Source organism: Rhodotorula graminis (genome assembly GCF_001329695.1).
Source record: "Rhodotorula graminis WP1 unplaced genomic scaffold RHOBAscaffold_2, whole genome shotgun sequence".
Classification (NCBI taxonomy): Eukaryota; Fungi; Basidiomycota; class Microbotryomycetes; order Sporidiobolales; family Sporidiobolaceae; genus Rhodotorula; species Rhodotorula graminis.
The window spans coordinates 288,671-313,275 of record NW_017264929.1 but is presented as its reverse complement, the minus strand read 5'-3'; the positions used below and the strand labels follow the sequence as shown (position 1 = coordinate 313,275).

The 24,605-nt window shown below is 67.4% G+C and overlaps 11 protein-coding genes across 11 annotated transcripts; 6 read left to right on the top strand and 5 right to left on the bottom strand.

Moving 5' to 3' along the window:
* Positions 1 to 1,810: 1,810 nt before the first annotated feature.
* On the bottom strand, positions 1,811 to 3,015 carry RHOBADRAFT_10063 (uncharacterized protein; the record flags this gene model as incomplete). Its single annotated transcript, XM_018411979.1, has 8 exons — positions 1,811 to 1,861; positions 1,930 to 2,024; positions 2,089 to 2,149; positions 2,234 to 2,317; positions 2,405 to 2,591; positions 2,661 to 2,721; positions 2,787 to 2,851; positions 2,951 to 3,015. Coding segments are annotated over 8 exons (669 nt in total), but the record flags the coding sequence as incomplete, so codon positions are not given.
* An 803-nt stretch (positions 3,016 to 3,818) lies between these two features.
* RHOBADRAFT_65974 (uncharacterized protein) lies at positions 3,819 to 5,260 on the bottom strand. Its single transcript, XM_018418837.1, has 8 exons — positions 5,201 to 5,260; positions 4,873 to 5,107; positions 4,706 to 4,795; positions 4,422 to 4,640; positions 4,248 to 4,333; positions 4,132 to 4,155; positions 4,000 to 4,057; positions 3,819 to 3,923 (listed from the first exon to the last, which is right to left on the bottom strand). Exons 1-8 carry the CDS (start codon positions 5,228 to 5,230, stop codon positions 3,901 to 3,903), a joined length of 765 nt encoding a protein of 254 aa, XP_018273425.1. The 5' UTR covers positions 5,231 to 5,260; the 3' UTR covers positions 3,819 to 3,900.
* Positions 5,261 to 5,752: 492 nt separating this feature from the next.
* RHOBADRAFT_51240 (uncharacterized protein) lies at positions 5,753 to 6,763 on the top strand (the record flags this gene model as incomplete). Its single annotated transcript, XM_018415734.1, has 4 exons — positions 5,753 to 5,864; positions 5,933 to 6,026; positions 6,107 to 6,559; positions 6,624 to 6,763. Coding segments are annotated over 4 exons (797 nt in total), but the record flags the coding sequence as incomplete, so codon positions are not given.
* A 107-nt stretch (positions 6,764 to 6,870) lies between these two features.
* Positions 6,871 to 8,925, top strand: RHOBADRAFT_41367 (uncharacterized protein; the record flags this gene model as incomplete). The annotated part of the gene is made up of 9 exons (XM_018413870.1): positions 6,871 to 6,933; positions 7,018 to 7,047; positions 7,122 to 7,181; positions 7,255 to 7,488; positions 7,592 to 7,846; positions 7,927 to 8,174; positions 8,250 to 8,448; positions 8,530 to 8,790; positions 8,878 to 8,925. The coding sequence occupies 9 exons, from the start codon at positions 6,871 to 6,873 to the stop codon at positions 8,923 to 8,925; spliced, it is 1,398 nt and encodes a 465-aa protein (XP_018273423.1).
* A 340-nt stretch (positions 8,926 to 9,265) lies between these two features.
* On the top strand, positions 9,266 to 9,930 carry RHOBADRAFT_41366 (uncharacterized protein; the record flags this gene model as incomplete). The annotated part of the gene is made up of 3 exons (XM_018413869.1): positions 9,266 to 9,561; positions 9,653 to 9,806; positions 9,919 to 9,930. The coding sequence occupies 3 exons, from the start codon at positions 9,266 to 9,268 to the stop codon at positions 9,928 to 9,930; spliced, it is 462 nt and encodes a 153-aa protein (XP_018273422.1).
* A 715-nt stretch (positions 9,931 to 10,645) lies between these two features.
* Positions 10,646 to 11,750, top strand: RHOBADRAFT_51238 (uncharacterized protein; the record flags this gene model as incomplete). The annotated part of the gene is made up of 4 exons (XM_018415733.1): positions 10,646 to 10,971; positions 11,044 to 11,202; positions 11,270 to 11,587; positions 11,656 to 11,750. Coding segments are annotated over 3 exons (486 nt in total). The 3' UTR covers positions 11,271 to 11,587; positions 11,656 to 11,750.
* A 431-nt stretch (positions 11,751 to 12,181) lies between these two features.
* RHOBADRAFT_51237 (uncharacterized protein) lies at positions 12,182 to 14,022 on the top strand (the record flags this gene model as incomplete). The annotated part of the gene is made up of 5 exons (XM_018415732.1): positions 12,182 to 12,481; positions 12,586 to 12,974; positions 13,050 to 13,340; positions 13,418 to 13,789; positions 13,860 to 14,022. 5 exons carry the CDS (start codon positions 12,182 to 12,184, stop codon positions 13,957 to 13,959), a joined length of 1,452 nt encoding a protein of 483 aa, XP_018273420.1. The 3' UTR covers positions 13,960 to 14,022.
* A 177-nt stretch (positions 14,023 to 14,199) lies between these two features.
* RHOBADRAFT_51236 (uncharacterized protein) lies at positions 14,200 to 17,239 on the bottom strand (the record flags this gene model as incomplete). The annotated part of the gene is made up of 6 exons (XM_018415731.1): positions 17,093 to 17,239; positions 16,678 to 16,758; positions 16,000 to 16,613; positions 15,660 to 15,916; positions 15,372 to 15,571; positions 14,200 to 15,284 (listed from the first exon to the last, which is right to left on the bottom strand). The coding sequence occupies exons 1-6, from the start codon at positions 17,223 to 17,225 to the stop codon at positions 14,200 to 14,202; spliced, it is 2,370 nt and encodes a 789-aa protein (XP_018273419.1). The 5' UTR covers positions 17,226 to 17,239.
* A 290-nt stretch (positions 17,240 to 17,529) lies between these two features.
* On the bottom strand, positions 17,530 to 20,034 carry RHOBADRAFT_51235 (uncharacterized protein; the record flags this gene model as incomplete). Its single annotated transcript, XM_018415730.1, has 3 exons — positions 17,530 to 18,810; positions 18,911 to 19,202; positions 19,261 to 20,034. 3 exons carry the CDS (start codon positions 20,032 to 20,034, stop codon positions 17,561 to 17,563), a joined length of 2,316 nt encoding a protein of 771 aa, XP_018273418.1. The 3' UTR covers positions 17,530 to 17,560.
* Positions 20,035 to 20,151: 117 nt separating this feature from the next.
* RHOBADRAFT_51234 (uncharacterized protein) lies at positions 20,152 to 21,589 on the bottom strand. The gene is made up of 4 exons (XM_018415729.1): positions 21,487 to 21,589; positions 21,153 to 21,300; positions 20,759 to 21,072; positions 20,152 to 20,619 (listed from the first exon to the last, which is right to left on the bottom strand). The coding sequence occupies exons 1-4, from the start codon at positions 21,549 to 21,551 to the stop codon at positions 20,160 to 20,162; spliced, it is 987 nt and encodes a 328-aa protein (XP_018273417.1). The 5' UTR covers positions 21,552 to 21,589; the 3' UTR covers positions 20,152 to 20,159.
* Positions 21,590 to 23,186: 1,597 nt separating this feature from the next.
* Positions 23,187 to 24,106, top strand: RHOBADRAFT_11628 (uncharacterized protein; the record flags this gene model as incomplete). Its single annotated transcript, XM_018412054.1, has 5 exons — positions 23,187 to 23,257; positions 23,379 to 23,530; positions 23,604 to 23,700; positions 23,765 to 23,948; positions 24,011 to 24,106. Coding segments are annotated over 5 exons (600 nt in total), but the record flags the coding sequence as incomplete, so codon positions are not given.
* Positions 24,107 to 24,605: the final 499 nt, after the last annotated feature.

Here is a 24,605-nt window from a genome sequence, read left to right as displayed (position 1 = left end):
GTTGCCGAGTCGTCCGCAGGGCCGGCTCGAGGTCGAACGAGCAGCCTACGCGGGCTCGTGGCACGTTGTGCCCCGCCGTCGAATGTCGGGCGACGCAGAAAGGGATCGTGTGGCTGCGGTGAAGGGGCAAGTCAGCTCCTGGTGCGCAGAGCCGGGCCGAGGAGTGAAGAATGAGGACGGACCGGCGAAGGAGTGGGGACCTGGCCGACTCGTCGGGCAGGACGCTGATGCGCAGCGCCCGAGCGACTGTTCCACGGGGCAGTGCTCGGCGGCAGTCTTCTGACGGGCGGTCGTGCGGTCGGCGACGGCTGCTGACGGGTCGGTCGAGTCGCGGTGAGAGGGCGAGGGGTGAAGGCGAGTGGCGGCGTGGGACGGGCGGCGGGGAGCTCGTGTGCGCAGCAGAATGCTGAGAGGCAGTGTGCCTGTGCACACGAGCAAGCAGGCGGTGGTGTGAGCGAGAGGTCGGCCATCTCGTTCTCATCAGTTTCCCCTCGACCACCTGCTCTCAGTCGCTCCCCTCCCTCGAGCAGCCATGCAGACACAGCTGTCTATGCACTATAGACCTCCCTCGATGCTGTCGTCCGCGGTAGCCGCTCGCTCGGAGCGCTGCCGTCCGCTTCCTCCTCTGCGCCCGCGACGCCGCGCCGCCGCCTCTCGTCCGCTCCTCTCCGAGCGCGAGCGGTCGTTCTGCTTGCCGCAGCCGAGTCTGGGACCGCTAGGGGTGACTCTACGCTGCCCCTCTACGCACCTGCGGCGTGTCGGCGTGCGAGCTTTCGCCGCTCTGCTCCTCTCCTCCTCGTCATTGGAGCGACGACCTGCCGAGCCGCTTCTCAAGCTCGGTTCGATTTACAAGGATCGTCGACGTGAGAGAAGCTGCCCGCAGGTCTGACATGCAGAACGACCCAGCGAGCGAGAGCGAGAGAGAGCAAGAGGGCCAGTCGCGCTCGCTCGCTCGGCTCTACTGCACCGAGAGCTGTCGCCGCAATTGTCCCTGCTCAGGACGCATGCATGTATCGAACAGAGCCCAGACCTGCGGAAGCGCGAGTACCAAGCACCTGCGCAAGAGGGAGGCGAGCGACCGCCAGAGAGTGAAGCTCTGCTCTGGCTCACGCTCTCGCCGGCTCTCGACGGTCGTGCGGCTTGCGAACATGGCGAGAGCAAGGTATGCACAAACGACAAAGTATACGACAAGAAGGATAGGCGAGAATTGAGGGGGAAGGAAGGGAGCGGCGAGTGAGAAGGGGATCGTGCGCTCAGACGGCCGAGCGGTCGCTCTCCTTCTTCCAGCGGTGCTCGTCCATCGCCGAGTCGGTGGCGATGACGTCCGAGCTGCTGCCGACGACCGTCTCGGTCGACGAGACGCGCTCGGCGGGACGACCGACGAGCGACTCGAGGAGCTGCTCGATGCGGTCGAGGCGGTGCGTGTACTCGCCGACCGTCGGCTCGGGCAGGGCATAGACGGCCGTCGCGTCGCCGTCTGTGAGCAGGTCGCCGAGACCAGGACCCTGCGCCTTCATCATGCCGGCGAGGATGCCGCCGCTGTTGCTCTCCCGCGTCGGGACCTTCTCGAGCGCGTTGTCCGCGCCGCCGCCGACAGCTGCGCCGGTCGGGCTGTCGCCCATCATGGTCGTCGAGGGGGCGCCGAGCCCGCCGGCTTGGTCAAGCTGCTGCTGCTTGCGCTGCGATGCTGGCTGGTTCTCGGCGTCCTCGGGGCCGAGGACCGTCTCAAACTCGAGCCACCTGCGGGCACGTCCGGTGGTGAGCTCACCGTCGAGAAGGACAGAGGGAGGAGAGAGGAAGAGACGACGCACTTGATGAACTTGTAGAAGCCGGCGGCGAGCGTCGCGCCCATGGCAGGACCCTGCGAGCGAAGCGAAATCGTCAGTGTCTCGCTCCGGGCATGTGAGGAGAGAGGGAGGGACGACGTACGAGCCAGTAGATCCAGTGATACGTGTCAAAGTCGTGCAGGACGACCGACGGGCCGAACGACCGAGCCGGGTTGAGCGAGCCGCCCGTGTAGTAGACTGCGAGCAACGGCAACGTCAGGGTTTGGTGGTCGAGAGATGGCGAGAGAGACAGTGAAGGTACCGCCAAGGAGCTCGGCGATGAAGAGCGCTAGGCCGATGCCGATCGGGGCGAGGAAGGTGGCCTGAAGAAGAAGAGGAGGAGGGGCTCGAGCGGGTCAGTCGTCGTTCGCGACTTGCGCATCCTCAAAGAGCGGGCAGGGACGCACCTTGGTCTTCTCGGCGGCGAGGAGGAGGATGGTGATCATGAGCATGGCCGTCAGGAACATCTCGAGGAAGAGCCCTCGCACAACCTGCGAGTCGACGACGAGGAGGGAGGGTCAGGGACTTGGGCGTCCAGTCGAGTCGAGCCACCGAGAGGAAGGAGGAGTTGGGCGCACCGACATGCCAGGTATCAGCGTCGTGCGCACGTTGAGCGTGCCGGGGAGAAGCGCCTGGATGATGGCCGAGCCGGTGATGCCGCCGAGGATTTGCGAGATCGTGAGGAGGACGGCGCGCAGCGGCGTCAGGACGCCGACGAGGAACATGCCGAGGGACACGGCAGGGTTGAAGAGGCCGCCCGAGACGCTGTAGCGAGGGAGGCAGTCCGTGAGCGACTGGACCTGGCTGAGGGGGAGGAGGCGGGCTCGATCGCACCGGAAAAAGATCCAGGCGCAGACGGCGAGGGAGAAGCCGAACGAGAGGGCGATGTAGAGGACTGTGTGAGCGAGGCGAGGCGTCAGTCGAGTTGGGCAGGAGAAGGTGAGGGAACGGCCGACGCACGGTTCGAGGTGTTGGGCGTCGACGCAGCGGTGCCGTCCTGCCCGGCCTGCGTGTCGCCGGTGATGCTCGTGTCAGGAACGTTGGCGACGCTGTCAAAGGGGCAACAGGGTCAGGGAACGGTGCGAGAAGAGGAGGGACGCGACGAAGGAGGGATCCGAACGCACTTGGTGCCGCCGAGCGCAAAGATCATGAACAGGCAGGTGCCGACGTACTCGCCGACCATGGCGACGAAGTGGTTCTTGGCGGCGAGGTGCTTGGGCCCCTTCGAGGCGTCGATGATGTTGAACCGGGTGCCGTGCCAGATGCGGTTCGTCCCCTCGGGGGGGTCGCCATGCCGGCGGCGAGCGATTTGCGGGCGGTGGGGGCGGTGTGGGCGGTGAGGCATGTCGAGCGAGAGCTGGACAGTCGGTGCGGGAGAGTGCCGGCGAGATGTGGGGGGCGAGGAGGGGTCGAAGCGCCGAGTCGAGGGCTGGCGGACGGTGGGGCGAACGCGGCGGGTGCTGTACGAAGAGAAAAGAGAGGACGCAACGGCCGAGCAGTGGCCCTCGAGTTGCACAGCCGCAGCAAGATCCCACGACGAGGCAGGCAGCCTTTCACGGTGAAAGCCCTCGAGCGCGACGTAGAGATCTGCGCGCACTGACCGCATCCTCGCCCCGCAGCGCGTGCAGTGCCGTGCCGTGCCTGTCCAATCGCGAGAGCCACGCGCGATCTCAGCGGCTCAGCCCAAGCTTTTGACGGCAGGCGAGGCAAGGCCGAACCTGGCGCAGCCGGGCAAAGTGCTCGGGTGCGCATCATCGACCCGGGGCGGTGTCGAGACACGGCCGGTACGAGCGGGCGCAAGGTCAAGCTGCGGCGTTCCACAGCCTGCTGAGCGGGATCTCGAGCGCGGGACAGGGTCGAGGATCTGCAACGTCGCGTGCGGTCCAAGAGGCACTGCTCGAGAGAAGGGTCGCTGCTGCGGCGCTCTCGCGAGCCTTGAACGTTGAACCCTGCCACCTCGCTCCTCGTCACGCCTCTCGCTTGCTCGAGGGAGAAGGGGGACACTCAACGGCTCTGGTATTGACAATCAAGGTCGGGCAGGCGACGACGGGGCTCTGAAAAGCTGCGGGCGCCCTCACATGAACTTCTGCGCCATCGCTGCGCGGAAGGAAGGCACCTCGGTCAGTGGGACACGCCCGAGAGAGAGAGACGGAGAGTGGGACCGCCGACGCACAGAAGAGCGAGCCCATGCCGCCCTCAGAGCCGCCGCCGGTCATGCCGCTGACCTTGTTCTGCGAGTCGGCGACGAGGAGGGTCAGGGCGCTGCCTCGCGAGGACGAGACACACAGACACAGTCACGGCGTACCTTGATCATGAGCTTCATCATGGTCTGCGGGTGGGACAGGGGGAGGACGGCCGGCGAGTCAGCCTTGCCGCACGAGAGCGGGCGTGGAGAGGAGGAGGCGGTGCACGAGGACGCACCTGAGCAGCCGAGTTGACGACGTCCTGCTTGTTGCCGTTGGACGCGCCGCCGTTCTGGTTGAAGAGCTTGGTCGCCTCGCTCATGGCTGCGCGCGAGCGACTCGGTCAGTAGCCGAACCCTCGCGTCGAGCACACCGACATGGGGGGAGAGAGAGAGAGACGCCGAGGACGCACCCATCGCGATGAGGTTGCTCTGCATGCCGCCGCCACTGCTCTGCTGCTGCTGGCCGCCCGAGCCCGAGGTGAAGCTCTTGAGCGCCTGCATGGCGGCCGCCGCGCCCATCGAGTTGGCGCTCATGTTGCTCTGGCCCGACGAGTACGCCTCCTGGTGCGCCTTCTGGACGTGCTCCTCGTCGACGTCGTCGTCGTTGTCACGGCCGTTGAGGAACGAGACTGGTGGGGCAAGAGGTGAGCTGCGACCGCGCGAACGAGAGCGAGAGGGGCGGACGAGGACGCACGGGCCGAGGCAAAGAGACCCTGGTCCTCGTTCGACTGGTTGGACGCCTGCTGCACCGTTTGGTCCTGGTTGAGGGCGCTGAGGAAGCCGCCTGTGTGTACGGCAGGTCAGCGAGGGTGCTCGAGTGCGTGTGGGGGGAGGGTGCGGAGCGAGGAGAGGGGGACGCACCGCTGCTCTGCTGAGGAGGGCGGTTGTCGTGCGAGTTGAATTGCGAGCCGCCCTGGATGCCAAAGGCGCCGTCGCCCTGGCCGGCATGCTGGCGGCCGCCGGTAAAGTCGTGCTGCTGCTGCTGGCCGGCCTGAGGGTAAGGCGAGTTCGAGTCGTCACCGTACTGCTGCTGCTGCTGCTGCTGGTTGTTGCTGTTGCCCTGGTTGTCCTGCGAGTCCTGGTACTGCTTGTAGGCCTGTCGACGGGCGAGAGGGAGGCGTGAGCGGGTGCGTCGTCATCGAGGTGGGGGCGAGGGGAGGGGGACAGAGAGAGCTAGAGGGGGACTCGCCTGCTGGCCGAACTTCATGAGGTTGTCCATGGGTGCGAGTCGGTGAAGGCGAGAGGTGCGTTCGAGGTGGAGCGGAGGAGAGAGAGCTGCGAAGTTGGGAGGAGCGCTCGTCCAGCTTGGCCTCGTCTCTCTGTCGCTCGTCGCGGATAGAGCGCTGTCGGCTGCTCTACTGGCCTGCACACGCACGAGCGCTGGACCTGCACAAGCTCGTTCGGCCCGTCGCGCTCAGTCCCCTCGCCGTCAGCCGCGGCTCGGCGGTGCTGCTCCAGCGCGGCCAGCTAGCTCTCTGCTGCCCGCGGAGAGCACTCGCCAGCGCGCCCTCGCTGCAGTGCACCCTGGTTGCCAGTCGTCCGTCGCGCGAGCGCTGGCAAGGCCGGCTCGTCGCCCGCCTCGCCTCGTCGTCCTCCTTCTCTTCACCTCGCTCTCGCCCACTCGCCTCGCATCCTGCGACTGCCTGCGCAGGAGGAGCGAGTTCTGCGTAGAGCCAACGCTCCTCTCGCCGCCCCAGCCGCCCGCCCATCCACCTCGCACCTCTCGCACCTCTTCCCCCGCCCTCCACGTCGCCCACTCTCGACCATGCCGCGCACGTCGCAACAGGGCCGCCAGGCTGCTCGCTCGATGAGCAGTGGCCGCACGAGTACATCTGCGCAAGACGACGTCGACTGTACGTCCCCTCTCTCTCCTCCAGCCCCCTCTTCCTCGCCGCAAGCTGACTCTGACCTCAACTCACAGGGGTCTACTGCCACTGCGAGGAAGGACGCAAGCGCAAGCCTCGCAGGGCCATTCTCTTGAAGACGGCGACCAACAAGAACTGCAACCAGGGCAGGTCCGTCCCTTGCACTCGACTCACTTTCGCCTCGCCGCCGAGCTGACCTTGCCTCCCTGCCCCTCCTCCCCACCGAGCAGGATGTTCTTCAAGTGCCGCAGGAAGACCGGCTGCAACTTCTTCCTGTGGCAAGACGAGCTCGAGCGCCTCAACCTCGACCTCGACCGCCTCGTCGACGACGCCCTCGGCGCGATCAGCGACGACGACGACCCGCACGACCACGTCGAGCACCCGCAGCCCGGCTCGAGCAACCTCGGCGCCTCGTCATTCGTCGACGTCGGTTCGGTCGAGCGGGCGCCGGTCGTCGACGGCAAGAAGCGCGCTCGTTCGGAGGACGACGACGACGTCAAGCCGCCGTCGAGCGTCAAGAAGGTCCGCTTCGACTTGCGCCAGCCCGAGGTCGAGGTCAAGGTCAAGGACGTCAAGCCCGAGGTCGTCGGCGATGGCTCGGGAGGGCTCAAGCGCGAGGAAGACGAGACGGTCGAGGACTCGGATTTGGAGGAAGAGCTAGCTCTCGGCCTCGACGAGCTCAAGTGCGTGCTCTCCTTCTCTAACCATGCCTTCCCTACCTGACTCTCTCGATCGTCTCGCCTGCAGCGTCAAGGTCAAGGTCGAGTCCGTCGAGTGAGGACGGTCCAGGGAGGGAACTCGAGGAGGAGGACGTCCGCTTGGTCTCGCGTCGCTTCGGCTGTACAGTCCCACTTCCTTCGTCTAGCGTCCCCTGTCAATACTACCGCTGTCTCTGTGCGCAATCACGGCTGTCGAGAGAGCTTGAGGAGAGGCAGTGTGAGCCGCGTCACCAAGTCGTCGCCCCGGCTGCTCGTCCTCGACCACACCCAGCACCATGTCGACCGCTGAAGGACTCGCACGCAAGCAGGAGGCAGACCTGTCTCCACAAGTCGACGAGGTGCGCCCCTGCCCTCCCGTTGTCGCGGCTGTGGTCCTTCATCGTCGTCAGCTCACCCGGACCTCGTCCTCGCTCTCTCCACAGGCCATCCCAGCAGCCGAGCAGCTCGCCAAGGTGCGTCCAAGCTCCTCTGATGCCTGTCCTGAGCCGGCGCACTGACCAGAGCGTTCCTCGTTCGTCTCGCGCAGGACGGCAAGCAGCAGGAGGCGCTCGACAAGCTCCTCGTCCTCGAGAAGCAGGCCCGCAACGTGCGTCCCGCCGCCTTGCGTGTACCCCTCCTGCGAGCCGAGCTGACCTCTGCCCGTCGGTCCATTCTCGCAGGCGTCCGACCTCGCCTCCACCTCTCGGCTCCTCCTCGCCGTCAACTCGATCCTGTACCACGCGCGCGACTATGCCCAGCTCAACGCGCACCTCCAGCTCCTGTCGAAGAAGCATGGCCAGCTCCGCCAGGCCGTCCAGAAGATGGTGGACGGCGCGATGGAATACGTCGACCAGCTCGAGGGAGACGACCAGCTGCGCCTCATCGAGACGCTGAGGGACATCACCGAGGGCAAGGTGCGTCCACATGCCCTCTCCTGTATCCCCTGCCCGAGCTGCTCAGGCGCGAGCGCGATGTCTTCCCATCGACCGGTCGCTCACCTCTTCCCCGCCTGCGCAGATCTACCTCGAGGTTCCTCGAGCGCGCGTGACCCGGACACTGTCCAAGTTGAAGGAGGCGGCCGGCGACGTCAACGCGGCGTCAGAGTTGATGCAGGAGCTCCAGGTCGAGACGTTCGGGTCGATGGAGCGGCGCGAGAAGGTCGACTTTATCCTCGAGCAGATGCGGCTCCTCAAGGCGCAGGACGACTGGGAGAAGATGGCGATCGTGTCGAAGCGCATCAACCTCAAGTGGCTTGCCGACAAGGAGCACGAGGTGCGCCATGAACTTTCCTCCTCTCGCCCCTTCCTCGTCGTCGAAAGTCGTCCTGACCTCTCTCTCTCGCTCTCTCGCAGGACCTCAAGCTGCGCTACTACGCCCTCATGATCCTGTACGGCCTGTGGACCGACAAGTACCTCGACGTCGCCAAGCACTACCGCGCCGTCTACGAGACGTCGTCGATCGCCGAGAACGCCGAGTCGGCGTCGGCCGTCCTGCGCAACGTCGTCTACTTCCTCGTCCTGGCGCCGTACGACAACGAGCAGAGCGACCTGTTGAACCGCGTGTACAAGGACGACCGGCTCAAGGAGATGAAGGAGTCCTAGTGCGTCCTCGCGTTCCCCTCCTCGAGCCTCGTCCTCCTCGAGGTCGGCTGCTCACGACCGCCTTCTACCCACAGCGACCTCGTCAAGTGCTTCATCGACCCGGAACTGAGGAGGTGGCCCAACATCCAGGACCTGTACGGCGAGGGCTTGAGGCGGACAAAGGTGTTTGGGCCGGCGGGGACGGCGGGCGTCACGGGCGATGTTGAGGAGGACGACAAGCACGCCAAGGGCGAGACGAGGTGGAAGGTGCTGCACGACCGGATCGTCGAGCACGTGCGTCCCTGCCTTTCTCTTTCTCTCCCTACCTCGCGCCGTCGTCATCGTCGTCGCGAACTGACCCTCGTCCTCTCCCAGAACATCCGCGTCGTCGCCGGCTACTACACCCGCATCACCCTCTCCCGCCTCGCCACCTTCCTGTCGCTCTCTGTCGCCGAGACGGAGCAGTTCCTGTCGAAGCTCGTCACGTCCAAGACGGTCTACGCCAAGATCGACCGCCCGGCCGGCATCGTCTCGTTCGTCAAGCCCAAGCGCGGCGACGAGGTCCTCAACGAGTGGAGCAGCGACGTGCACAAGCTCATGGGCCTTATCGAGAAGAGCTGCCACTTGATCGCCAAGGTGCGTCCCGCTCGTTCCCCTCACCCGCGGCTCGACCGTCGAGCGCCCTGTCCTGACTCTTCTTCTCTCTCTCCTCGTCGCCCACAGGAACACGCCGTGCATGCGGCGTTGAAGGCGCAGCAGTCGAAGGCATGAGTGCAACGCAGTCCCCGCATGAACCTTCTCCTCGAGCGTCATCGGCGGCGGGCTGTCCTCGAGAGGCCGACCCACCGCTTCCCGCTCTGCCCGGCTCAGAGAGCGTCGTCTCTTTCTCTCTCTTCTCTCGGTCGCTCGCTCGGCGTCGACGCTCTCGGTCGCTGCTCCCGTTGCGGCACGCGAGATCCCGCACGGCCCTTCTGAGCGTGCTCGACCTCCCGGATCAGGACGAGCTTCTTTCCTCCTCGCCTTTCGCCAGCAACGCCCTCACGCTCTGCCTCCTCAGGGCCCTGCTGGGCCTTTCCCTCTCACCCTCCCACCTCGTCGCCCACCTCTCGCCATGTCCGACTCGCTCACCCTCCTCACCTCGGACGACCCGCCCGTCTCGCTCACCGCCTCGCGCACCGCCCTCGCCGCCAACTCGAAGGTGTTCGCCGACATGCTGTCGGTCCCTGCCGGCGGCAAGGCGAGCGAGCCCGTCGTCGTCGCCGAGGCGCAGGAGGCGCTCGAGCCCTTCCTCCGGCTGCTCGAGGGACAGGCGCCCAAGCTGTCGTCGCCACAGTGGGAGGTCCTCGCTCGACTCGGCGACAAGTACGACTCGTTCGTCGTGCAGCAGGCTGTCGACGCTCGAGGATGGTGCGCTCGACTCGCTCTTTCCTCGTCAGGGAGGCACTTCGAGATGCGAGCGACGTCGCGCTCAAGCCACGCCTGACCCTCTGCTTTGCAGGAAGCTCGAGTCGAAGGACGAAGAGCCCCTGCACGCGTTCACGCTCGCGACCACGACCGGCAACAAGGCCCTGCTCGACCGCTCAACCCTGCGAGCGATCCGGGTTGCGGACCGCAGCACACTCGGCGCGGACAAAGAGTGGGGCGACCGCCTGGTAGGTACTCTACGAACGTCTCGCTCGGTCGCTGGGTTTCACACCTCGCGATACGCTCCTGACCGCCTCGACCCTGTGCAGAACGACTTCGAGGCTTGGCGCATCGCCGCAGCCTGGCGCATAGCTGCAGGCCTGAAGAAGGCGATACACGTGCACAGGACTAAGGAACACTGCACGCGCAGCGCAGCCTGCAGCGTGCTTTCAGACGCTGCGCCGGCCATGCTCGGCGTCGTCCTGATAAACCTCGACCCGTCGACGCCAAATCTGGCGCTTGCTGCAACATTTTGCGCCAGTGGTCAGCTCGGTTGCTCACGGCTCGACTTTGCCCACCATTGCGCTCTAGCTGAGCGAGAGTGGAAGACCGAGGCGCCGCAGTTCTCGCAGATCCGGTGGTCCGTGCACGGTCTCTCGACGCACCTTGTCTACCTCGTCTGATCTATCCCTCGACCGTGCAGACTTTCTCGGTCAACTGTCGGACCCGATGCAGTGATATTTCAGCCTTCTGTCGACCGAGCGAGTGCAGGAGAGCGAGCGAGGAGCGAGAGAGTGCGTTTGGGAAGGTCGCCCTCTGGCGGCTCGAGCGCTCTCGAGTCCGAGCCATGGCCTCGTCGGTCCACGAGCAACGTCGATCTCTACGGTGGACCTCCTCGAAGCGGCGACCGACGTACCGAGGATCCCGAGGTCCGAGAGCGGCTGCCTGCGCCGTGCTTCCGCTTTCCTCGCTGGCTTTCCCGCTCCAAGAGGCTTCGCTCGTCCAGCTCAGACCGCTTCGTCCACACCTCTCTGCTCTCGCTTCTCGCTCAGCTGCTACCGCACTCGCAACGCCACCTCCGCCGAGCATGTCCGCCACCCTCATCCTCGTCACCTCCGACGACCCTCCCGTCCGCCTCGAGGCGTCGCGACTCGTTCTCGCTGCGGGCTCAAAAGTCTTCGCCGACATGTTCGAGCTACCGCAGCTCGAGAGGCGCGACAAGGCGGCCGAGGCCGGCGGTGAGGAAGGCTGCGTCGTCCTCGCCGAGTCCGAGAAGGTCGTCGCGGCGTTGCTCGCCGTGTTTGAGGGCAAAGCTGTCGGCGAGCTCGACACAAAGACGTGGGAGGCCCTCGCACGAGCTGGCGACAAGTACGACAGCCCCGTCGTCAAGCAGTACATCGAGCGGCGCGTCTGGTGAGCGCGCTCGAGCCTCTTTTCCCCGCGCTCGTCGGCCATCGCGACTGACGCTTGCCGCTCATATCGCAGGGAGCTCGAGGCCAAGGACACTCTCGAGCTACACAGCTACGCGCTCGCGACATACTGCGGGAACGACGAGCTCCTAGAAAGGACAGCTCTCGGGCGGTCGACAGCGTGCGAGACGCATTGTACGACTCGGGCCCCTCGCAGGAATGGCAGCGTCGTCTGGTGCGTGGCACGTCGATATCGTTCGACGCGCACATAGCCTCTCTGATTCTTGTCCCCGCCCCGCCAGATCAACTTCAGAGCTCGGAGAAGTGCCGTGCTGTGCGACGTCCTCGGGAGCGCTGCGTCGACCATCGCCTGCACGGGCTGGCGGTGTAACGGCAACTGCAAGACAGACGACTGCGACCCGTACAAAGTGGTCACCGGCGCTCTGCTCCATGTCCTGCGCTTGGCTCGCGTCGGCTCGAGCAGGACGAGCGGACCTTTTACCGAGGCCTTCACTCTCCTCGAAGGTATGATGTGCTATCGCCGACACGCCCGTAACCTGCTCGAGGAGGCCGAGCAACGCTGGACGCAGAGCGTTCCCTCGTTCAAGGCGACGTACTAGGTGCGCACGATCGCCTCGAAGCGGCTCGGTTCGACGAGGACGCTCGCTGACTCTGCAATTTTCTGCAGCGACTCGACCCGGCCACATGTAGTGATTTTCGTCGCGCTTGATCCTGTGTGCAACTTTGCGTCGGCAATAGCGTCGTAACCGCTCAGCGCCGCCGCATCCCAAGTTGAGAAGGCCACTTGAAGCGTGTCGTCGCGAGCGCTCTCGAGCTCGCCGTGACAGTCGCCGAGCGAGAGGGACGTCGAGAGACTTGTGATTACTGTGTGCGCGGCGAGAAAGAGACTCTCAAGTCGTCGAGGAGCCAGAGCTGGCCTCGGAAAGCTGTCTGGCGGCGCGCTCGGGCGTGCGCTTGCAATTCGGGCTCGCGCAGGGCGGCAAGGCCTTCCGAGGAACGAGCACATACTTTACTGCCCGCCCCGTGAGCTCCCGTCCAGCAGGAGAGCCGAGAGCGAGTGCGCCGATTCTCGACGTAGTTGGCGGCTCGCCGTCGATTTCGATCTGGACCAATCCGAGCCGGCCGTTCTCATCACCACGCGGACACAGTCTCCACCGCCTCCCGCTCGCTACACCACACGAGCCGTACCTGCCATGGCCTCACTGTACCCTCTGGTCCACTCGCAGCAGCTCCTCCAGCGCCTCCTCGCCCTCAACAAGCCCAAGTCGCTCGCGCCCGCACTCCACTACTGCTACCTCGTCGGCGGCCACATCCAGACGAGGGGCACCGACGCCGAGGAGCCCTTCCGCCAGGAGGCCAACTTCAAGTGGCTCTCGGGCTGCGACGTGCCCGGCTCGGCCCTCACCATCGAGTACGAGCACGAGGGCGGCGACCAGGTCGACCCGAGCAGGGTCCACACCCGCCTCTGGCTCCCCGACGTCGACGAGGCCGAGGTGCGTCCCTCATTCTCTCCCTTTCTAGAGGAGCTGGGTCGACGCAGGCGAGCGGGCGAGCGGGGAGCGACGGAGCTGACTCTGCCCTCTCGACCGCCGTGCAGGTCATGTGGTGCGGCCTCCCTCCCGCACCTGAAGAACTCGCCAAGTCGCTCAACCTCACGTCTATCCAGCGAGGATGGACGCCCGCCGCCCTGTACCCGCCAAAGCCCCAAGCCGACGTCCCGACCTTCCTCCACACCCTCCCGCTCGTCTCGCCCCCGACCACGATCATGGCGCGCATCAACGGGCCCAAGCACACGACCGACTACCTCGAGAAGGCGCTCCACTACGCGCGGCGGTACAAGAGCCCCAAGGAGGTCGAGCTCATGACCAAGGCGAGCGAGATCACGGCCGGCGCGCACAAGAACCTCATGCGCCTCGTCGGCTCGGGCCACGTTTCGGACGAGAACGCGGCCGAGGCTGAGTTCGTTTCGTTCTGCAGGAGGAACGGGTGCGTCCAGGTCTCTCTCTCTCTGTTCGCTCTCTTTCTCGAGCCGAAAAGTGACCCTTTTGCCCCCTTCCTCAGCTCGAAGCACCAGGCCTACTCACCCATCATGGCCGCCGGCACCTCGGCTGGTACGCTCCACTACGTCGACAACGACCGTCCCTTCCCTTCTGAGCCGACGCTCCTCCTCGTCGACGCCGGCGCGGACTACAACTGCTACGCCGCCGACGTCACTCGGTGCATCCCGCTCGGCAACGGCGGCCGGTTCACCAAGGAGTGCAAGGAGATCTACGAGCTCGTCCTCAACATGCAGTACGCCGCGTTCGAGCAGATCAAGCCGGGCGCCAACTGGGAGCAGATCCAGCGCCTCATGTGCGTCCTCTCGCTCTCCTCTTTCGCCTTCCTCTCTCATCAAGACGGCCTCGACTGACACAGCTTTTGCTTCACAGGCACGACGTCCTCGCACGAGGGTTCCTCAAGCTCGGCATCTTCAAGGTCGACGGCGCTCGCGAGGAGGAGGCCGTCCGCAAGCTCCTCGACTCGGGCCTCACGTCGGCCTTTTACCCGCACGGCGTCGGCCACCTCCTCGGCCTCGACGTTCACGACGTCGGCGGCCTCCCCGACGAGGGCCGCCACAAGACGGACCCGCTCCTCAAGTACCTGCGCCTGCGGTACCCGCTCGAGGAGGGCTTTGTCGTCACGGTCGAGCCTGGCTGCTACTTCAACGAGCACCTCTTTGCGCCGTTCAAGAACAGCGACATGGTCGACCACGACGTGCTCGCGAGGTACCGCTACGTCGGCGGCGTCCGCATCGAGGACAAGTGCGTCCTCTTCTCTCCCTCTCTTTGTCCCTCTCTCGCTCGCCGGCATTAACTCGTCGTCGTTTCGCAGCCTCCTCATTACGGCCGACGGCTTCCGCAACTTGACGCCCGACTGGCTCCCCAAGACGGTCGCCGACGTCGAGGCGGTCACGACTGGGCAGAGCGCCTGAGCGGGTCCTTGTAGCTCTCTCTCTCGTTTCCTCGCTGGAATCCAAAGGCAGTACCGCATACTCGCTCGAGCGAGACACAGAGAGGAAGCGAGGTACTGATGCGGTGCAGACGTCGAGAGAGAAAAGAGAGAAAAGGGAGAGAGAGGAAGGAAAGAGAGAGAGGAAGGGAACGACGAGGATCGAGAAAGGGGAAGTTGCGTGGTTGCGACGACCTCTATCGACAGCGAGACATACACTCCCTCACGCCTCGCCACCCGACGGCGCAGGAGCGCTCTTGCCCTCGCCGCCCTCGCCCTTGGGCGCGCCCCCACCGCCGCCGCCGCCCTGCTTCTTCCCCTGCCCGCGCGCACCTCCCCTCCCCTCCTCCTTGCCGCCCTCAGTCTTGCCGCCCTCGTTCCCACTCGCCGCCCTCGTCCAGTCACCGTTCGAGCGTCCCTTGGCGCGTCCAGGCCCGCGCTCGCGGCGCGCCTTGCCGCCGCGCCCGCCCGCACCCGGCGTGCCCTCGCCCGTCGGCGTCGACGGCGAGGCCGGCTCGTCGCCTGCTGCATCGCCGGCGGTCGCCGACGACGCGTCGGCCTTCTTGGCCGACGCGACCGGGACCGAGGGCGCGCCCGAGGCGTCGACGGCGGTCGCGGCGGTGGCTGGCGCCGGCGTCGACGACTGCTGCTGGGCCTGCTGCTGCTGCTGCTGCTGCTGCTGGGCCTGCTGCTGCTGCTGGATCTGGTGCGGCGCCTGCCCACGAGGCGCACGCTGCGACTGCGTCCCCTGGCCCTGGCCCCCCTGGCCCTGGTTCTGGTGCGGCGCACGCGGCGTCCTCGCGTCCTGCTGCCCCTGCTGCCCCTGTGCACCGCCACCGACCACGCCCGAAGCGCTCACCGGCTGCGCACCACCGTGACCCCACCCGCCGGGCGCCGACGCGAACCCGCCGCGCCCGCCCGCACCACCGCGCAGACCGCCCGACGCGCCGCCGCTGCCGCCGCGAGGGTGGTTGCCGATCGCGCCCGCAGCTGCAGGCCCGGACGGCGTCGGACGGCCGACGGCGCCGTTGGCGCCGGCAAAGCCGTCCCTCGGCGCGCCGGAGAAGGGCGTGCCCGAGGGGGGCGGCGCTGCGCCCGCGCTCGCGCCGGCGTTGGCGTTCGCGGCGGTGGACGCTGCGGCGGCCGAGGTCGAGCCCGGTGCGGGGGAGGCGCTTGCCGAGCCGGGGCCGGTCGGCTGGCGAATGGCGGCGGCCTGGGGAGCGGGGGAGGCGGAGCGGACGGGTGCGAGGGCGGACGAGGTCGAGGTGGGAGGACGAGGGGCGCTCTGGCGGTAGGCAAAGTTGAAGCCTTGGTACGACAAGAAGGTCAGGATGAAGTCGGGCAGAGAGAGAAGGAGTTGGAAGGGAGACAGAGAGGGAGAAAGGGCGGACGGACCCTGGCTCTTGGTCTCGCTCCCGATCCTGCCGTCGCGGATGTCGAGCACGAGGCTGCCGAACGCGACGTCGGGCAGGTTCCAGTTCCAGCAGTTCTTCCACGCCGTCTCCTCGATGGCGGCGCCGCCCGAGACGAGGTTGTCGGACGGGATGCGGTTGGCGACGGCGAGCGCGTTCTGGAGGAGCGACCGCTGGTTGTCGCTGCGGCAGGAGGGAGCGAGATGTGAGTGAGAGTCGAGGGTCGAGAGTGAGGACGTCGGAGAATAAGAGAAGAGAAAGCGGGACGCACTCGACGACGCCCTCGACCTGGCTCCTGACCGACTCCCACACCTTGTTGAACGCCGTCTTGCTCGCCTCGAGCTTGACCTTGAACGCGTCCGGGTCGTGCTGCACCGAGAACTCGTTGTACGACACGCCGTACCGGAAGTGGAGCCCGGCCGAGACGGTCAGGTCGGCCTTGAGGACGAGCGCGAGCTGGGAGATGAGGCCCTCGCGCCCGGGCGACGCGTGCGTGACGAGCAGGCGAGTCTCGGACGGGTCATACACCTGTGCGAGGACGGGAGCCGTAGTCAGTACGCCTGCCGTAGGGGTGCGGGAGGATCGCTGACAGGATGAACGCGGCGACGCACCTTCTGGGCCGTGTCGACGAGCTCTCCGACCTGCAGCATTGTCGTCCACATCGTGCCCTGCCCACCAGCGATAGTCGCAATGCCCGCGCCGTTGTCGAACAGCTTGTGCGGCACGACGGCGCCGCCGAGGCCGAACAGGCGCAGCCGCACGCCGCCGATGAGGAGGACCCGGGTCGTCGCCTCGTCGAGGACTGTCAGGTTCGGGATCGAGTACGACGCGGGCGAGGCCGAGGTCGAGGTCGGGCGAGTCGACGCCGTCGGCGGGGTCGGTGCGGCCTTGGACGGGTCGACCGGGATCGACAGGGGCGAGAGCGGAGCGAGGCGGATCTTTTCGAGGATGGCGACGTCCTCGCACGCGCCCCACACGGTGTAGACGGGCACGTTGAGCTTGATCTCGCCCGACAGGAGCTTGGGGAACTCGCTCAGGGCGAACGCGGGAAAGTCGGACGAGGCCGGGTAGGCGTTCTTGGGCGGGTTGGCGATGAGCTCGCGCATGTGCGCTGCCGTCGTGTTGGGCGACAGGAGCTGGGCGCGGAACTGGGGGCTGATGAGGGACGAGTACTGGACGAGGTGCTTGAGCGTGCGGTCCGACATGGTCGACAGGGACGACGACTCTGCGGGAGGTACAGCGGGTCAGTGGGCGCGTCCAGGAAAGACATAGGACAGGCCTGGCCGTACCGAAGAAGCCAAAGTCGCCGCTGTGGATGATGGCGACCGCCGAGTGCTCGGCCGCGAGCGCGTTGAGGTTCGAGAGGGCGCCTGCGCGGGAGGAAGGCGAGCGAGGTCAGGATTCTGCTCGCTCTCGGCGTCACGACGGCTGCTGATCGGTGCGGGAAACATGAGAGCACCGGGGAGGGCGCCTCGCTGGCCTCGTCGGCTCGAGTGCGAGCACAGGCGGGGAGGACAAGAACAGCGACGCGGCGCGCAACGCTGCTGCGCGCTCACCCAGGCCCTCGTAGTCCACCGCAAAGCACTGTACGCGACCTCATCCCGCCCGTAAGGCGCTGCGTCGACCGCGAGCTGGCCCGTCCCCCTCGCGCGACACCGTCTCCACCTCTCTCGCACTCGACCAGACAAGGGAAGGTGGGCGCACCTCGGATGTCTGCGACGCAGAGGATGCGGCCTGCAGCCGAGTTGATCACGTCGAGGCGGCTCGTCATGGTGTCGGTCGGAGCCGATGAGGCGGGCTGAGGGCGGTGGGACGAGGGCTGGGTGGGCAGGGCCATGGTCGCCGGGGGTGCTCCTGGTCGGGTAGAGGGAACGCTTGACGAGGGTATCGGGCTCTGCTCGACTGGCGAGTGGCGCTGGAGCGACGAGGGGCGACGACGACACGGAGGCGCGAGCAAGGTCTCGCCGCGAGCGCTTCCTCTCTCTCGCTCTTGGCTGGATGCTGCTCGAGCCTGACCCGGTACAAGCTTAGTGGCCATGGGGCCTCGCTGCCCTCCACCGCCGAAGCGAGGGAGGTCACCTCGACCTCCTCCTCTTCGCTCGAGCGCACTCTCAGGCGTGGACAGCTCCAGGACCGGCCCGAACACGCTCGATGCACTGCTCGAGACGACCGTTACCCTTCGACGGCAGCTACCAAGAGCGCCGACATGCCGCGCGTCTGCTCCTTGCGCCTGAACCACCTCAGGACCCTCGTCCTCGTCGGCTCGTCCTTGCCCTTCTCCCCCTCGCCAACGCCGGCGGCCTTGCTCCCCTCCTCCCCTTCGACCTCGTCCCACCCTCGCACCCGCCGCTCCTCGCAGCACACGACGCACGTGCACCTCCACCGCCCGAGGCGCTCCAGCTCGTCGGCGAGCCCTTGTCCCCCCTCCTCGCTCGCCAGCGCCCACTTCTCCTCCTGCTCGGCCCTGAGCGCGAAATCGTCCTCGAGACCGACATGCGCGGCGGCACACGGCGCGCAGAAGCGCCACACCGCGCCCGCCGCGCCGAGCACGAGCGTCGGCAGTGCGCGCCGGCCGCTGTCGTGCTCGTGCTCGTCGCGCGCGCTGCGAGGTCGGCGCGGTGGCGGCGCCGAGGCGAGTGACGAGAGGCTCGCCTCCGAGTCGCGGCGGCGCGAGGCGGGCGGGCGAGGCGGAGGAGGAGGAGCGTCGAGTCGGGCGAGGAGGGCGAGGAGGAGACGCTGCTCGAGCGTCGCGGGGCGCTCGGCGGCCGAGAGGTACCTCGGTCGCTGATGCTGGGGTTGCTGCATGCTGGCGAGGGTCGGCGTCGTCGGCGGGCTGAACCGGGTCGGGGCCGGAACGGGCGGCGGAAGGCGCGACGGGAGCGAGATGCCCGGGTCGAGGTGGTGCGCGCGCTCGCTGAACGGCGGGACCGAGATGGGCGAGGAGGGCAGGACGAAGGAGCGGCACGAGGCGCACGTGTACGCCGCGGCGAGGACGTCGTGCAGGTGCGGCGGGAGGAAGTTGTCGGTCGCGGCGCCGTCCTGGACCTCGGCATCGACGAGCTGCTCGTGCGCGAGTTGCGCAGCGATGCTGAACAGCGAGGGCAGGCTGCCGAGCCGGCTCGACGGGAGCAACGCCTCGAGCGGCGCTCGGAGCACCGCCGCCCGCACGACGGGCAGCACGTCTCGCACGTCGGCTCTCGTGCCCGCCCTCCTCGGGTGCGCCCGCGCCCTCGCCGGCTTGTCCTTGGGGCGCGCGAGCGGCTTGAGGGCCTTGCGCGCGCTGACGAGGCGGTTGCCGTGGGTGCGGAGGCGGCGCAAGGACGGGAAGAGGGTGACCCAGGGCGGGAGGTGGGCGAACGCATTGTGCGACAGGGACAGGGTCTCGAGGTGCGGGAAGAGGCGAGTGAGGTAGAGAGGGAAGGCTGTGAACGCGAGGCACTCGTGAGTTGGTCGTTGATCGGGAGCGACGTGCCCCGTTCGGCGCTTGAGCCGGACGACGTGCAGAACGAGAGCTCGACTCACTCGTGAGCTTGTTTTTGGACAGATCGAGGCTCTTGACGCCGTCGAGCGCCGTCCTCGCCCGCTTGCGCGCCTCGTCCGGGTCGCCAACGACGAACGACAGGTACCACGCCGCGACGTCCTCGAGGCGTCGCAGCGCTGGCCAGGTGGCGAGGTCGGTGTCGGTCAGGGCGAGGTCGGAGAAGGATAGTCGAGGGAGGGAGGACGGGAGGAGGAACGCCTCGAGCGAGGTGAGGAGAGAGGGCGTGAGGTGGTCGAACCGCTCGGCGGCGGCGAGAAAGTCGGGCGGCGGGTTCTGCTCGGGCCAGATGGTCAGAGTGCGCCCGCTGTGAGTTGGAGAAAAGAGGACGCACACTCGCGAGGGCGGCCTCGACCACCGGAACCCACTCCAAGCTGTCCGTCTCCCTCCCCTTGCCCTTGCCTCCTGCCGCCGCCCCGGTGCTCCACCGCTGCCGCAACCCGACGAGCGCCTTGGCGTCGTCCCTCGCAAGCTTCGTGCGCCGAAACTCGCGCCCCTTGCCGCCCTCGTCCCGCAGCGCCGCCCTGACATCGCCCGCAAGGCGCGCGAGCGTCGGGACAAAGACGCCGAGCGGGTTCTCGGTCCCGGGTCCTGGCGCGGCGGACGGCGGGCGCGAGAGGGCTGAGAGGGAGGGGAGGGCCGACGAGAGCGACTTGAGGGACGAGGCGAGGGCGTCGAAGCTATGCGCGGCGAGCGACTGGCGGGCGCGCAGGACGGCGAGCGAGAGGCGCAGGTTGGACCGCGCGATGGGCGACGCCGTGCCGGCTTGGCCTGGACCGAGCGAGCTCGCTATGCTGGCGGTGCCGCTGCTGCTGCCGCCGCCGCCGCTCGTGGGTGCCCGCAGCGAGAGGTCGAGGCGAGCGACGAACCGGCCCTCGTCGCCCGACAGGCCAGACGACGACCAGTACGACTCGGTGGGCGCATCGTCGTCGCTGCTACTGTCGTCGCTGCTCGAGTCGTCGTCGGAGGACGGCTCAGAGAGGGACGAGGTCGTGGTCGAGAGGAACGACGACGATGAGACGGAAGAGGGGCGGCGGAGGAATGGCGGGGGTGGGCGCGGTGCTGGCGAGAGAGCAGGTGGGCGCCAGGGCCTGGGCGAGCCGCTCATGCAGCTGTCGGTGAGTGTAGACGAGGAGACCGACTCTCGCTCCTCCCCACCTCCTCGTCGAGAGGCGGTGCGCTGTCTCGCCATTTGCGCTTCTCTCGCTGATGCAAGAGCGTATGTGGGACCTGTTACAGCGACGCTCTCGGGGCTACACTGCGGAACCGGAACCGCTCCTTGGCCCGGACCCCCTCGCCGCTCAGGTCGACCGCCCACAGCGCGCCGCTCCTCGCACCGTACTGCCGCACGAGCGCCTCGTCCCGGTCGTCGCCGTTCTCGGCCAAGCTCGCCGTCGTGACGAACAGCGTGCTGCCGCCCTTGCCGCCGAGCTCGCACGCCGTGACGTGGCGCGCGTCGTCGAACACGATCTCGAGGTCGGGCTCGCCCGACGGCTTGAACCGGATGATCTTGCCGCCAGCGAACCGTGCCGAGTAGACGTGGTCGTCGGCGTCGACGAGCAGGCCGTCGGGAAGGCCGCCGGGCGAGGTGCGGGACGGCGAGTGGTGGAACGTGCGGCGGTTGGAGAACTCGCCGGTCGAGGCGTCGTAGTCGTACACGAAAATAGTGCGCTCAATCGTGTCTGCAAAGTACCTGCGATGAAGGACGAGCAGAGGCGAAGGAGAGGCAGGAGAGATGCGTAGCGGGAAAGGGAGGGACGGGCGAGTCGGGGAGAGGAGGGGGGATCTTGTCAGTGCATGCGCAGGATCGAGACAAGCAAGAGTGGACGCACATCCTCGTCTCATCGACAGAGAAGCCGATGCCGTTGGGCAGCGCCAGGCCGTCCATGACCTTGTCCAGCTTGCCCTCGCCGTCGAGCCGCCACATGACCTCCTCCCTCTTGCCCATCGCCTCGCCCCTCGCCGGCTTGGTGCCCGCCATGAATCTCCCGAGCGTGTCGATCTCGCCGTCGTTGAACATCTTGGACCGAGGATGCAGGTCGGGCTCGAGCTCCACGTGGTAGGTGACCGGGGCGGGCGAGTCGTGCGACGATCCAGGCGCTCGGGCAGGCAGGAAGGCGAAGCCGCGGTCGGCGACGGCGACGAACTGCGTCGGGGTGGTCGTGCGAATGAGAGTCAGGATAGGTCGAGAAGGTTGGGGCGAGACAAAGAGGGAGAGGGACGCACGCCTGGCTGATCTTGACGAAGGCGGATACACGACACGTGCGCGTCGTACACGTCGACCTCGTGCGCCCGGGTCGCGCAGTTGTAGTGATGGACCTCGCCTCGCGCGATGTCGAGAAAGTGCAGCTCGTCCGTCTCGGGCTGGTACAACCTGCACACGCGGGCGAGCGAGGTCAGTGCGTGCTCCGAGAGGCGCGAAGAAGACTGATGCTGAACGGCTGGAGCTCCAGGCCGACTCTGAAGATGCACGCACGAGCCTGTTCGGCCACAGGACCTGCCGCCGAGCTGTAGTCGCGGCGAGAGCCCGAGTTGCGAGGCAGGGTGGAGAGCGACTCACGGGCCTTCGCCGAGGTGACAGCGGATGTCGAGGAGCGGCTCGCCAGAGACCGTGATCGTCCTCATGGCGTCGAGCAGCTCTGGGCAGGAGCGAGAGGCTGAGCTGTGAGAGAGGCCGGGTCGAAGGAGGACGAGAGCGGGGAAGGCGAGAGCTGGCTCTCTTCGCCCCCACCACTCTGCACTGCTGCCGAGGTGCTGCACATGCTCAGCCAGCTTCAGCCCGCCTACTGCGCGAGCCGCCCGCGCCATCCGGCTTGCCCCTCGCCGCGCCCCGTCCTCATCGCCCGCTGCATCTTCCGACCCTCCGCCTCGACCGCCGACTCGACCCAGGAGCATGGCGACCGCCTGCAGAGCTCGTACGGGCGACTAGCACCGCCCTGAGTCCGTCGATGCCACCCAGGTGCGTGGTCATCGCCTTGCACCCTCCCCCTCATCGCAGCCGAGAGCGCTCACCACTCGTCCTCCTGCCGACAGCGGACCAGCACATGCGCCCTCGTCAGCGGCGGTCGACGCGTCGGCGAGTACACGCACCGGCTCGGCCGCCTCGAGCAGCTCGTCGGCGCTCGTCGGCGCTCGTCGACCGTGCGGTCGACCACGCGCCGTCAAGCAGTCGCAACGCGGCGAGTACCGCCTACGCCCAGCACGTCACCGGTGCCCGACGGAGCGACGGTGTCGACGGGCGGCTGGACGAGGGAGAGCGACCGCTCGTCGGTCTAGTCGCACCTCTTGTTCTTTCCACCCCTCTTCCTTCCCATTTGCATTCTCGCCTCGTCGTCCCCCGCTCCCTGTACATACACACCCTCCTTCTTTGCAGTCGCAGTACTCTTCGAGCCGTCGTTCGCTCCTGTGCCCGTCGTCTCGAGTTTGAAAAGGTCAATCGCGCGGCGGGATCCATGTGTGGGGGCGGGAGGCGAGGTGTGCTGGATTGGGACTGCAAGGGAGACTGGAGCTCTGTCGGGCACAGCGTTCCGGACCTCGGTACAGGGGCTGTCGAGTCGAGTCGAGAGCGGGTCGGCGCGCCGCTCGCGACGCTCGCCTCCTCTTTCCTTCCTCCTCTTCACCTCGACCCTTCGTCACATCGCTTCGGCAGACTCGAGCGTCTCGCTTCTACCTCTACTACCTCGCTTGAGCCCGCACCCGCTCCGAGCGCACCCCTCGGCGCCGCCATGTCGTCGACCCAGGACACCGCCCTCCCGACTCACCACGACGCCGACTCGCCTACCGCCACGGCCAACGGCAACTCGCGCCGTGCGTCGCCCTGGTCGTGGTACCTGCGTCCTCCTGCGGCCGGCTCGCCGGCGTTCGCCCGCAAGAACCACGGCCTCGCGTGCCTCGGCGAGTTTGTCGGGGGTACGTCCCGCTTTCCCTTTCTCGCCTCGTCTCCCTCTGCCCATCGACTGACTCGTCGTGGCCCCACAGACGTTCCTCTTCCTCTTCTTCGCGTTCGGCGCCGCTCAGTACGTCCCCTCCGTCGCCCTCGAGGGAGAGCGCAAGGACCAAGAGCTGACCCTCTCTGCGCCTGCAGGACGGCCAACCAGGCTGCGACGACCGTGTCGGGCACAACGACGCCGGGTCCCGGCGGGATCGCTGTCGGCGGCGGCAACACGTCGAGCAGTGCGTCTTGTCTCTCTCTTCCTCGGACCGGCAGAAGACCTGACGCTCGGTCCCCTCTTCCTGACCTTCCTCTCTCGCCCCTCTCGTCCTCCGTCTCGCACAGTCTTCTACATCGCCATGGCGTTCGGTCTCTCGCTCGCCGTCAACGCCTGGGTCTTGTGCGTCCTTGTCCGGGCGCCCGTCCTCACGAAACGTCGACTGACCGCACCCTCTCTCCCTCTCCCTCTCTGCCTCGCCCCCCTTATCGTCAACCCACCTCAACATACTTTGTCGCCGCAGCTTCCGCTTCACGGGCTCGCTCTTCAACCCGGCCGTCACGCTCGGCCTCGCCCTCGTCGGCGGCATCACGCCTCTTCGCGCCGTGTTCCTCGTCCCGGTCCAGCTCCTCGGCGGCATCTGTGCGGCGGCGGTCATCGAGGCGCTCACGCCGGGTGCGTCCCCTCCCTTCTGTTCGACGGCCTGCCTCGGTCCGCCGGAACAAGGACTGACTCTGTCTCGTCACAGGCCCGATCCTGTTTGCGACGACGCTCGCTCCGGGCATGAGCCCGGCTCGCGGCCTCTTCCTCGAGATGTTCATGACGACGATGCTTCCCCTCACGATGTGCGTCCACCTCTCGCACCTCTCTCGAGAGCGCGCGCACTGACCTCGAGCCTCTCTTGCGCAGCTTCCTCCTCGCCGCCGAGCGCACCAAGGTCACGCCCTTCTCGCCCATCGGCACCGGTCTCGCGCTCGCCATCTGCCACCTCGTCGGCATCTACTGGACGGGCTGCGGCATGAACCCGGCGAGGTCGCTCGGGCCCGAGGTCGTCAGCGCCTCTTTCCCCGGCTACGCCTGGATCTACTGGCTCGTGCGTCCCTCTCGTTCTCTCTCCTCTGGACGAGCAAGCTTCTGACGAGTCTGGCATTGTAGGGACCGGCTCTCGGTGCGACTCTCGCCGCCGCCTTCTACCGCCTTCTCAAGTGCGTCCTCCCTCTCTCTTGCCGCCTCTCGTCGGGCCAAACTTAACATCTCGACCCCCCTCGTTCTGCGGGGCGCTCCAGTACGAGACGGTGCTCGGCGAGGAGTCGGCCGATGCGTCGACCAAGCGCCTCGCCGGCGAGCTCGCTCGCCACATGGGCCTCGGCGGCCAGTTCGAGTCGAGCGCTCCCGGCGACGGCGGCGGCGGCGGCGCGGGCCGCCCGGGCAAGGCGAGCGACGGCGACGACCGCACGGTGACGGTCCAGGGCCCGGGCATGACGGACCTCCTCACGCGCCAGCCGTCGATGCAGCCTACCGGCGGCGTCCACATGCCCGGCGGGACCTTCTCGGCGCCGCTCCCGAGCCCGACGGGCACGTTCGACACGCTCGCTGGCAGCGGCGGCGGCGGCGGCGACGCGACGATGCGCTTCGACCGCCTCGAGCACCTCGTGCAGCAGCTCCTGCGCCAGGGCGGCGGCGGCGGTGGACGCCCGACGGGCCTCGCGAGGATGACGTCGGCCGAGGGCACGCTCATCGAGGACCCGCG

Coding starts and splice junctions, on each gene's coding strand:
- RHOBADRAFT_65974 (XM_018418837.1), bottom strand. CDS start 5,230: ATGGACAACCTCATGAAGTTCGGCCAGCAG. Junction 4,156..4,247: donor TCGTCAACTCGGCTGCTCAG/GTGCGTCCTCGT, acceptor TCCCACCCGCAG/ACCATGATGAAGCTCATGAT. Junction 4,058..4,131: donor TGATGAAGCTCATGATCAAG/GTACGCCGTGAC, acceptor GCCGACTCGCAG/AACAAGGTCAGCGGCATGAC.
- RHOBADRAFT_51234 (XM_018415729.1), bottom strand. CDS start 21,551: ATGAGGACGATCACGGTCTCTGGCGAGCCGCTCCTCGACATCCGCTGT. Junction 21,301..21,486: donor TGTCACCTCGGCGAAGGCCC/GTGAGTCGCTCT, acceptor CCGCGTGTGCAG/GTTGTACCAGCCCGAGACGG. Junction 21,073..21,152: donor TTCGTCAAGATCAGCCAGGC/GTGCGTCCCTCT, acceptor ACCCCGACGCAG/TTCGTCGCCGTCGCCGACCG.